The 12531-nt window shown below is 47.7% G+C and overlaps 1 protein-coding gene across 5 annotated transcripts in view; it reads right to left on the bottom strand.

The window, feature by feature from the left end:
- Positions 1 to 12531, bottom strand: part of TMEM164 (transmembrane protein 164) — a 170951-nt gene that overhangs the window by 35678 nt on the left and 122742 nt on the right. For all 5 annotated transcript variants that reach the window (XM_058536505.1, XM_058536503.1, XM_058536502.1 and 2 more), the window contains one exon: positions 4687 to 4765. In XM_058536505.1, the coding sequence (XP_058392488.1) occupies positions 4687 to 4765 (79 nt within the window). The remainder of the gene's footprint in view (positions 1 to 4686; positions 4766 to 12531) is intronic.

Genomic DNA, 12531 nt, shown 5'->3' with positions numbered 1-12531 from the left:
TAGTTGCTGTATGTGGGACGTGGCCTCAGCATGGCCGGACAAGCGGCGCGTCGGTGCATGCCCGGGATCCGAACCAGGGCCGCCAGTAGCAGAGCGTGCACACTTAACCGCTAAGCCATGGGGCCGGCCCCCAATAGCTATATATTTAAAGTGCATTAAAACAGATAACCAGTGCACTGAATCCAGGATTTCATGGATAGTACAAAGTTTCTCTTAAAAACAAATATATTTTAGAAAAAAATCAATAGATTTAAGGACATACATAATAATATAGGTGGTTACATAGCTAAGGCAAAACTTGTCATGCCTAAAGAAGTGAGGTTTAGGAAATATTGCTGTGAAGGGGAGAGGAAAGAGAGTTGTGTGGGGGTGACAGAAAGTTTTTTAGAATGGAAAGACTTCAGCATTCTTATTGGCTAAAAACCCGATAGTGAAGAAAGGGTTGAAAATCCAGGTAAACAAGTGACTATCTGATAGCATGAGATTCCAGAAGAGGTAGAAGGGATGGGAGGTAACCACATCAGGGTATGACTGGCCACATTCAGAAGGAATACCACTTCCTCCAAGATGGGAGGGAGAGGAAAGTAAGGATGGGTGTGGGTAAGGAAGCTTTTAGAGTGGAGAGGAGTAATTAAGGGAATTCCCACCTGGAAATCTCCATCTTCTCAGCCATTTGTCGGGGGAACATCTATTGACAATGAGGAGGGCAGGAAGTTTGAGGAGGGTGGTAAAGGTCTAGTACATGACTCCTCAGGGCAATGTGTGGAAGAGCTGATCAAAGACAGAAAATAATCGAGCACTAATGTTGAGAACACAACTGTAATAGAGACTATGAAATTTTAGTGGCCCAAATCTGAATGACTTAAGAGATTTTCTCCAAGAGGCCAAGACTGAGCACTGGGATTGGCTACCAATCCCGGTAGAAGGGACAAGGGAGTGAGGCACTTTCAGGAGCTGGTGAAAGGAAAGTTTCAGTAATTGGTCATGGTGGTACAAGCTGATTGGAAAAAAGAGGAGGCTGAAAGGAGTGGAGATTTGGGTCAAAGAAAGGGACACAGAGGTTTATGATCTCAGATAGAGGAGTTTTAGGGGAAAGGGGAAGGCAAAGTCCATGTGGCTGAAGAGAAGGGGAGGCAGAAGTCACTGCAGTTAAGAAGCCCAAACCCTTGAGAAGCTGGGGTGGGATGAGCCATCCTCACTGGAAGTCTCAGGATGCTGGCTAGAGTTGTAATGGAAATATTGAGAGCCACGGCCAAAGACATCTAGGAACGTGGGGCAAGTGACCTCTAAGAGGTTAGGTGGTGGTGGTGGTGATGAAAAAAAGATGTCAAGAGAATGATAAAGGAGAAAGCATTTTCACATAAGGTAGAGATGAAATATTGGTCTGGAAGAGACAGTGGGGAGCCGGGCAGCATATGGGGCCGCGCCAAAAGAGCAGCCTCCGTTAGAGGGAGCTTCAGGCAAAAGATAGGAAGACTTTGTGTTCTGTAAAGAACTGGTTGTGGGGTGGGGAATATAAAAATATAGTTCCAGAAGGCCAAAGGCAAAGAGTTGGGAGGAAAGGAAACAGAGAAATAAAGAGGCAGCTGGAAGAAGAAAAGAGCAGTGTGGACGACGGAGGTCAAGTTTACTACGGTGGTGCTGAGGGACAGCAGGAATGAGGGAGGAATGGGATTCCTGTTAAGCACCTCCAGCCACCCCCTAGCCACAGGAAGAAGCAGGACCTTGCCTTCCAGGAAAACAGGGCTTCTGGGCAGTGGAGGTTATCTACAGGAAAGCTGTCTTGCTTTGGGTAAAAACTCACGAGCCAGTTATTTCTGGAAAATTACAAGACACTTCCAGGGAAGAGAAGCTCAAACCCTCAGCTTTTTTTTGGTTTATAGGGAAGAATCTTCTCACTGCTCACTCCCGATCCATTCCGCCTCTGCGAGGCCTAGGTCCAAGGCTCCAAACAAAGGTGAATCCAGCCTCAGGAAATCCAGATTTTTCTCTAAATGCTCACAATTTCCCCCAAGTGAACAGCAGATGGTAGCAAAGAGCTGGAAAGAAAGCCAAGACCACAAAAGAGCCCAAAAATCGTGAAGAAGGGAAGGGGAGCAAGGCTCTGGACATCATACCGTGCTCCCACAGTACCCTCCATCGCGCTGATGACGCTGTATTACGATTGTCTACCTTCCCCATGGACGGAGACACCCTGGGGAAGGAAGGACTGTGCCTGTCTGGTTTGTCTCTGATTCCCTAGTACAAGTGCTCAGCACAGCAGGTGTTCAACAAAGACGTGTTGAGTGCATGGCTGGGTGGGGGATTGTGGAGCCTGTGGGGGAGAGACTCCCAGACTGTGGGGAGGAGACAGACGTCTGTATTTTAGGACAACATGGTGTGTGGGAAAGCGTGCTGATTTGGGAGGGAATCTAGGCCGGGCTTTGAATCCGGGCTGTGGCAAGGTACCTAATGTTTCTGAGCCTTGATTTTTCTCCTCTGGAGGAGGATTTTTCACCAGGTTAGTTGTGATGAGAAAATACACAAAATATGCCTAGTACAGTATCTCACATACAGGAAACACTCAATAAAAAGTAAGCATTGATATTTACCATGGTTATTATTAGTTACTATTATTAGAGTCTCTTATCAGGGCCAGGCACCAGAGGAGAGAAGAAAGCATCACTAACAGTAAGAAATACATTGGAATTAAGACTTGGAATCCCTACTTCCTCAGCTCAGTTCCCCCAAACAGTGCAGCAATAGATTCAGTAGAAGGCCGCAGTGGAATCAGCTACTTCTGGAGGGCGTGGCTTCCCAGAGGGTGGTTTCTTTCAGGGGTGCGGATGGCTACTTGGTATTTTCCACGTCAGACCAGTCTGGCTGAGCTACCTGACAGATTTTTATAGGCACCTCAGAGCACAAATAGGTTTAACTAACAGCCACACGCATTTGGCCAGAACTTGCATGGCACCCCTCAGAAATCAGGAACAATGAGTGGTGGGGGTCTGGAGCCCTGGGATAGCGGCCTGCCTGGTTCCCTTTAGAATAAGTGTATCTATCTCCAAGACTTAAATATTATTAGGAAGCTGTTTCCTGTGCCACAGGGAAGAGACCTGAGAAATGGCACAGGTCTCCTGGATATCGGAACTTCAGACTTTCCTTAAAGCTCGGTGGGGAAAAGAGTGCATTTAGAGCAAATTAAAAGGAACTACCGTTTGACAGTGTGAGACCCCAAGTGGCTGCATAGGGTAAAAACAGCCTCAAAGATTATTTAGACAAGTCCTAAGAAAAGAGTCCTAATTGACAGAAACCAGGGACAGGGGGCAAATCTCTTGACTGGTAGAAGACTCCATGGAGAGCAACCATGCCCATCCTCCAACACGTCCCCGGGTTGACTGGACCTTGAGGCTATCTCAAGCCAGAAGTTCTTAAAATGTGCCAGAATTCCCGAGTTACAGGAAGCACAACTTCCAAGCCATCTTCCAGTGAGCTCAAGGGCCCCTGTGGCCTCATGTCATTTATTTTTTATTATTTATTTATTTATTTTTCATTTATTTTTATTTATTTATTTATTTTTTTGTGAGGAAGATTGGTCCTGAGCTAACATCTGTTGCCAATCTTCCTCTTTTTGCTTGAGGAAGACTGTCCCTGAGCTAACATCTGTGCCAATCTCGCTCCATTTTGTATGAGGGATGCTGCCACAGCATGGCTTGATGAGCGGTGTGTAGGTCTGTGCCTGGAATCTGAACCTGTGAACCCTGGGCCACTGAAGCAGAGCGTGTGAACCTAACCACTAGACCACCGGGCTGGCCCCCTCATTTTATTTTTAATGAAATAGAAATGAAACCTTTGCTGCCTGGGGCGAGCTAGAGAGGGTTGGTCTCCCAGAAAAGTCCCAGCAACCAAGATAGAAAGGCTGGTGGCTAAGACTAGAAGAGGATGTCTTCCAGGTAGAGGGCGTTTCAGGAAGGTAAGAACACTGAGGAGGGCTCTAACAACTCTTCTAGAAGGGATAGGAACTCCTCTCCCCTTTTGTCTGCCACACAATAGAGGGAGGGGGTCATTTAAGGGTCACTGTGAGGTCATCAATAGATCAGCTTCCTTTCTAGGCTGTCCCTACCAGGTTGGTGGTGCCTCCCTCTGACCAAATGAAGGCTTTCAATGGTTTATTTTACATGGAGGTCACTGCTCTTTCACTCACCTCGTCCTTCAATCCCATAATCCCACAGTTTCTGGAATTCTTGCCCCTTTCAATATCTTCTTTGGTTTTGAGAGGATGGATACAATGAGCAAGAGCTCAAGGCCCCTCTCGGGAGGGCTGATGCTTCCTCCTCTCCTTCCGCCCTATACTGCACACTGAGGCAGGCGGAGGGCACAAGCACAAGTGAGTGACAGAGTGTGGGGGGCTCCATGTAAAACCAACGCCAGCACAGACAAAGAGCTCCATGCCTAGGCCCTAGGGCAGGCCGTCAGCGGCACAAAGCTCACCCAAAAAAAGGATGGTTCCAAAAAGCCCCCAGACTCTGCAGGTCTCATCCACACCCATTTTCCCACTGCCTAGTGTCTGGCATAAAGCATCCTGCAGAAACCCAGCCAGGCAGCAGCTCAAGATCCTGGTAGGCGCCCAAGACGTTGTGACTCCCCAAAACAGAAGGGAGCGGCTAGGTGTGGGGGTGGCACAGGGGTGTGGTTTGCTGACCTTACCTCCTTTCCATAGCAGGTAGATGGGCACCACGTAGAGCATAACATGCTGAATGTAGTAAATCTCCAATTCAAAGGGGAGCTGTAAGGACAGAGGGAGAGGGCTTCAGAACAGGAAGCACTCATTCCAATTGATTCTGAAGTTGGATGCCCTTGCTCTATAGGGCCATGGCTTAGCAACCCCATGCATTTCACCACTTCAACTCCCTTCACAGTTAGAGAAAAAAGAATGAAATGAATATATTTATGAACTAGGCTGGCAGCAGCCAAAGCATATCTTGCAGAGATGGTACTTGAAAAATGCTCCACTAAGAAAGTTTAGTTAAAAATCTAAGACATGTTGCATTCAATGTATTCCCTTGGAGATTCACCATGTATATTAGCAGTATATTAAGGACCTGAGTAGTCTCTACAAGTAAGAAACCTGCTTCACATCGTTTATCCAGTGTTTCCCAAACTTATTTAGTCAGTGCCTTTTTAAAAAGAACACGTAGTATTCTGCAGAATATACTTAAAGAAATACAACCTTATGTCACTTCCTGATCCTGGTGAGTAGGTGGTGGACTATTTAAAAGCTTATTTCTCATTTGACATGAAGAACATATGGGGTAGGATTTATTATTCCCATTTTCCAGATGAAAAAAATTAACTGCCAGGTCTAGTATGATCTAGATCCAAGAATAAAGAGTTTCCCCACTGGATATCTGGGGGCAGTCCAGAGTTAGCCCTACTTTTGGGTGAAGACCAAACAGCTGGGCCAATTCTGGCATAGCTTGCCAGAAAGAAAGTCTGCCCTCCCTCCTCCCTCCAGCACGCCCACTCATTCAGTCCTGTTTCCCATCTCTCTCAAAATGGAAGCTCTGGATTACCAAAGCAGAGCGCGGTTTCAACCTGGCAAGGGGACCGTGCTGTAGAGCTTGGCAGCAGGTGGAGAATGGAAACGGCTGGGTAGCTAACTCAATTCCAGGGAAAAAGAACTTTAGCAGCTGGCAAGAGGCCTGGCCTCTGGGGCTTACAGAGCCCTCAACACACACACACACACACACACACCCCCAAGGGGAAGCCCAGAGAGACAAGGATACCCAGGGGAAGGGTCAGCTGCCTCCCTGTTCCCACCATGGCAGGCACAGAACCAAGACTGTGTGCTAATGAGAGGAGGCAGTTATGGGCTTCCCAGGCCCAAGAGCCCAAGCCAGCCTGGTGCCAAGGGCTAAAACCAAAAGATGGCAGAGCTCCCAGAATGGGAGCTGGGACGACTGTGGACCCTGGACAGAGACCCTGGCTGTGGCTCTTGACAATAAAAAACCCACACAGAAAGAAAATTTCCCATGGGTCCAGATGATGCTCGATGATGATTTTATGCTTACAGAGGGAAATGTAAAACCCCAGAAAGAGAGAGGATGTTCCAAGCATCTCTGTAGACCATGCTGGAATAGCTGAAAAAGGTCATAGGGTTTGACAACGGGCATCACCAGCATGAGGCAGCTTTGGAGACCTGAGAGGCCCACTCTGGACCCTCACTGTAACATGGTCTGGGATCACCCCACTATCTTAATTGTGGACACTGCCTCATGCTTCTTCTAATGTTTTCACATCCACGATCAACTCAATCCTCTCAAAAACCCCATGAGACAGGCAGGTAAAGTATCATTATCCTCATTTGACAGATGAGGAAACTGAGGTGCAAAAAGATTAACTGACTTGACTGTGGTCACCTGGAAAGCGAGCAAGGAGGAGGAAAAGGCCCCGGGAAGGCTCAGCTCTCTGGCTGTAATCTGAATCTTCAGGTACCTAAGAGACTTGACTTCTCCCTAAAACGGGCCTGGGAACCCAGGCTGCTCTCCCACCGCAGGGAGCAGAGAACCGGGCCAAGGGCCCACAGCCGCTGGTCCCAGCCAGGTCCTCAAGCAGCACCTCGTCTGCTGACCTCTCAGACTCCAGCCACTGTTTAAGCCCCTGGACTCACAGTGCCCACTTGCTTCTCACTCCCTCACAGCCCTCCTAGAAAGCCCTCCCCACCTGCACGTCCAGGGAGGCAGTTTAGCACTGCGGCTGCAAGCAAGGACTTTGCAGGCTGTCAAATCTATGTTCTAGATTTGATTCTGCCACTTAATAGCCCTGTGGCCTCGGGCAAGTCACCTAACCTCTCCACCCCAGTTTTGGCACCAGTAAAATTAAAATAATTATGCTGTTATAAGATTGTTGTAAAATTTAAAAAAAAAATTTTAATATAACAAACATTTGTATAGTACTTATTGTGTGCCAGGAACTGTTAAGCACTTTGTTAACTACTAATTCATTTAATCCTGCTTAACAGCTGTACTGTTCCAATTATCTCCATTTTAGAGATGAGAAATGGAGGCACGGAGAAGTTAGGTAACTTACTCAAGGGCACACGACTCATTCGGTGACAGAGCCAGGATTCAAACCCAGGCAGTCTGGCTTTAGAGTTTACAGTCTTAGCTGGCACACTCTGCTTCCCATCCTCCCCTGAGGGCTGCCTCACCCCCTGTTCCAAGAGTTCCCTGCCCTGGAAGGCCACAGAGAGTGTTAAACCAGGTGTAGCCACCACTGACAGCCAGGGCCAGGGAGGAGAAAGAGGATATAGGCAAGGGAGAAAGGGTGGGAAAAGAGACAGAGGAAGGGAAGGAGATGAAAGAGAAGGGGGGCAACCTAAGAAAATGCACGCAAGTGGCAGGAAGAAGGGAGCTGAACTGGAGCAAGAACCTACCACTGGTCATTTAAGAAAACATAATATTTGTTAAGTACTTATGTAACACACACTGTGTTAAATACTTTTATATGAATTATCTCATTTAATTATGACAAGTTCCCTGTGAAGCAGGGACTATGATCATCCTCATTTGACAGGTAAGGAAACTGAGGCACAGAGACGTTAAATAACATCCAAAGAAGCAGCAGCAGGGCAGGGATGAGAGTAAAGGGCATTCAGCAATGGAGAAGAAAAAAGGCAGTTTTCTTTACTGAGCATTGAATCTGTACCAAGACCCAAGACTTTTCTCATGGAGACTCCCCCACCCCCTTTTGCCCATTTTACAAACACTATCCATAAAACTTCCCCTAGAAGAAGTTCCACTTGGCTAATTCATTTCTACCCGACAGAACTCACATCTGGAACTCTACTTTAATGTACATATCCTGGTTCCTTCTCAGCTGGTGGATTCCCGAGGCTTTAGACAAAAAGTCTTACATCACTGCAATTGGAAGTCAAAAGCAATAAAAACGTCTAAAGCTACACAGGTCATTAACTTCCTTCTCATATCCAAGTCAACATCTTTTTTAGAATCAAAAGAGCAGAGTAGTAAAATTCTCCAGGTCTCTAGAGTCAGAATGTCAGAAATGTTAGGTACATGGACTCTGTGGCAAGATCCCAACTTCCTTCTTCCTGGCCCGCCACCCTGACAGCCACACCACCATACCCTGCCATGGAGACCACCAGTCCCATTATGCCCTACACCTCTGGTTACTTCAGTCATCATAAGAAGCCCAAGACTCCCAGGTCGTCGCCCAACACCTGAACTCTAATCTCCCTATAGCTCCGACATCTCCTAAACTGACCGCATCTCCCACCGCTACCTAATTCTTGAAATCCTTCCATTCCATCCTCTGGAACCCACTGAGTATGATTAGCAAAATACCCTATATTCTCAAACTCTTCTCTGAGTAGTCCCTTCACCTTCTTGCTTTAACGAAAACCTGGTACCTCTCTGAGAACACTGCTATTCCTACAGCCCTCTCAAGAGGTAGGTGGTGTTCTTCTCATGTTGCCTTGTACTACTGGGCCAGGAGGGGTCCTGTCTGCCCCTCATTGCTGCTTCTAAATTGCTTTCTCTTCCAGAACATTCTCTCTGTGTTCTTCCTAACCACTTCCCAGATTTGAATCTCACGTCCTTGGACTCTACCATTCACTACTCTTCTTGCTGCATTCATTAAGGACCCTCTCCAAGTGAATTCTCCTTCAGTCTTTGAAGACTTTCCCCTGCCTCCCTGTCACTTCTTTCCAACACACCTTTGTCAAAATTCCTGTGTTTCCAATATTTAGCAATCACCTGGTCTCTCAATGTCTTGATTCCCATTCCCCTTAAGATCTCGTCTCCATCTTACCTCAGCCCTCTATTCCCATGACCATAGCTGTCATTACCAATACTTGCGACCTTTACATAAACTCGTCATGCACCCCACTCTCCAACCACCACTCTCCAACCACCACCTCCTATCATCTATCCAACTCACTCCCCCTCAAATCCAAGTCTAACAATTTGCCAATGTCACTAGGACCTACAGTCTGTTGATCCTACCACCTTTTTACTGTCCCTCACCAACCTCATGTCCTCACTTCTATAATTATCCATCACTCCCTTCCATATACTCTCAGCTCTCCTGATACTCTCTCTCCCTTTTTCCTACTTGCCTCACAGAACCACATTCCTGGTTAAATCCAACTCCTTGCCTTCACATCCCTATACCATGCAAGTAGGCATGGCTGAAGAAAAATATAAAGCTGTCCTGTTAACCCTTTAAATTCATGACTGCAAATTTTAGGCCCTTATTGAGCCTAAAATTAGGCCCCTAGTGAGCAGGCCTTACTTAATGCGACCCTATAATCTGACTACATACTCAAGTCCATTCACTCTCCTTGACAACAATTTCAAAACTTCTCCCATTTTCCTTAAACCATCTTCCATCCTCCCTCTCAGCTGGTGATCCAGCTTCTTATTTCATTGGGGAAAAAGGAGCAATTGGAAAAGAACATCCACAAGCTCCCACCTCCTCATCGCCCTCCTCCCTGCACCCATCCCCACAGCTGCCTCTTCTTCTGCTGCTCTGCAGGAACCACCCGGCTGCTAGCTAAGGCTAGCCCCCCATTTGTGCGCTAAATCCTATCCTTTCTCTCCTACTCAAGGACATCACACCAGCAACTGTCTCTTTTTTCAATGGATCATTCTCATCAGAAAACAAACAAGCTATAATATCTTTCATCTAAAGAGAAAAATTCTTGACCCCACTTCCCCCTCCAGCTATCACCCCCATATCTCTGCTTCCCTTTATAGCGAAACTCCTCAAAAGATTTGTTTCTTCTCATTGCCACCATTTTTTCTCCTCTAAATTATTTTTCCATCCACTCCAATCAAATTTTCACACCTACCACTCCCCCTAAATTGCTTTTATTGAGGTTACCAATGACCTCCATGTTCCTAATTCTAATGGGCAATGATGATAGCCCATATGGCTTCTTTGTATGAATTTTAAATAGCCACCCATTCTTCAGCCCAGACTCATCCCCATACCAGGGTGTCAGGGAGATTTGGGGTACGGTTACCCTCTGTGCAGTTAACAACCTGTACGACTATACATGCTGTTCCTGGTCAATTTTCAGGCCTCATCTTACTTGAGCCATCAGCAGCAATTGACACAGTTAATCATTCCCTCATCCTTAAAACACTTTCTGCACTGGCCTTCTACAACACAGCTCTCTGTCCTGCCCCTACCTCAATGCCTCCCATTCTCAACCTCCTTTGCTGGATCTTCCTATGTCCCTCACCTCTAAATATTGGAGGGGCCCAGAACCAAGTCCTTGGCCCTCTTCTCTATCTACTTTCACTCACTAGATAATTTTGTCCAGGTTCCTGGCTCTAAATAACATCTATACAATGATGATTCCCAAATGAAATCTCCAGCCTAGAGTCAGGCTGCTAAGATTGAAATTCTGGCTCCATAATTTATTTGCAAGGCACCTTTGGGCAAATCACTTAATCTTGCTGACCTTCAGTTGGCTCATCTGTAAAACGAGAATGATAATAGTACTTATCAAGTTGTGGTGAAATTAGGTGAAATAATGCAGGTCGAGTTCTTAGCCCAGTGTTGGCATATAATATGTACTCAATAAACGTTAGCTGTTATCATCCTCCTCTTCAACATCAATCCAGCCAGTAAGTGGTAAAGCCAGGATTTCAATTCCAGCCAACAAGACTTAATGCCAGGTTTCTTTGGGTCAAAAGCTGGAGCTCTTTTACCTTATCATTCTGCCTTAGCAAGAGCTTCCAGCAAGAGATGGTGGCACCTAGGCCTGCCCTACAGCCCTAGATCACATATCACTATATTTATCAGATGACTACCAGGATACATTTAGCTTCCCAACTTAGTCCATTCTTTTGGTACATCTCTAGGTGAGAGTTTCTCCCTGGAGACTTCTTTATTTTTCAAAGGAATGCCAACACTGCTCTCCCCTTCTCACTCATGACAGTCTTATTCTTACTCTCATCCCATCAATAAAAAAATACATTTATTGAGACACTACTAGGTGGTAGGTAATGTGCCTGGCTCTGGCTATACAGCAATGATGAAGACATACTCCCTGCCCTACAAGAGTTCATAGTCTAGTTGAGGGAGCTAACAGATAAAGGGATAACATCAGTGCAGGAAAAGACCATGAAAGAGAGTGATGTCAGCATCATGGCGGAGTGAGCTTCCCCCATTGAACTCTCCCCCTCTAAGACACAACAAAAAAGACATTCATATTCCAACAGAAGCTATTCACACAACACAGGGGATGTCTGAGGCACCCAGGCAGCCATACACCCAAGGACTGAGGTGCTGGAATCTCCAGAGTAAGTGGAAGGAGGTAAGAGGAGCTCCCTTCCTTCCGCAAGGACTGCGACCCAGAGACCGAGACCATGCGGCTCTCAGAGGAGGGGGAGGGGCGGCTCGCCGTGTGAAAAATGGTGCTCTCCAAGACCCCTCACAGCCCAAGGGGATCCCCCTACGGAGGGAACGGAACTGTTGCGAGGGTAGTTTCAACAAGCTAGCCCCTCAGGAGAGCAGAGAGCAACAGCGAGGGGAGAAACCTCTGAGATCTGGGAGGCAAAAGTAAGCGCTCCTCCCTCACCCAGCCCACCTGACTGGTGCTTCAGCACAGCAGCGCTTCAGCTCAGTCCGGTCCCCAGAGGCAGCGGCTCCAAGGTGCCCGGCCTGACCAGCAGTGGGGCAAGCCTGCACCCCCACACCAGACGCAGTGGCAGCTCAGTCCCCACCACGCCACAGCCCCAGCTGCTCCAGCTGGACCAAGCCACGGCCCCAGCTTCCCCGGTTCCACCATGACACAGCCCCGGCTCTTTCAGCTGGAATGTGCCCCTCCCCCAGCTCTTTCGGCTTGACTGCTCCCTCTCCCCCCTGGCTCCAGCTGCTTTGGCTTAGCCTATGCGCAGGCTCCAGCTGACTTAGCACCAGCAACTTCGGCCCAGTACACTCCAGTTCCAGCGTCTTTGGCCCAGTGGCACTCCAGTTCCTCCTTCTTCTGCCCAGCACACTCCAGTTCCAGCTTCTTCAGCCCAGCACACTCCAGTTACAGCTTCATTGGCCCCGCGGTGCTCCAGCTCCTCCTTCTTTGGCCCAGCACACTCCAGTTACAGCTTCTTTGGCCCAGTGCGCTCCAGCTCTCCCTTCTTTGGCCCAGCACACTCCAGTTCCAGCTTCTTCAGCCCAGCAGTGCACCAGCTTTTCCTTCTTCGGCCCAGTGCACTCCAGTTCCAGCTTCTTTGGCCCAGCAGCACTTCAGCTGCAGCTGCTTCAACCCACCCACACCCGAGTCCCAGCTGCTTCAGCCTAGCTGCACTCCAGCTCCAGCTGTTTCCATGCTTCCCCCCAGCAGCCTCCAATCAGCCACACTGCAGATCAGCCAAGGGCTGACAAGAGTGCCCACGGATTGAGGCAGGCCAGAATACACAGCCCTTGACCCCCACCCAGCGGCAGCAAGAGGAAACTGTGACCATATATTTTCACTATGAGGAAAGGTAAGCCAACACCAACAGGCACCATGCAAAAATATAT

The sequence above is a fragment of the Diceros bicornis genome, chromosome X, assembly GCF_020826845.1.
Source record: "Diceros bicornis minor isolate mBicDic1 chromosome X, mDicBic1.mat.cur, whole genome shotgun sequence".
NCBI lineage: Eukaryota > Metazoa > Chordata > Mammalia > Perissodactyla > Rhinocerotidae > Diceros > Diceros bicornis.
This window is presented reverse-complemented; position numbering and strand designations above follow the sequence as displayed.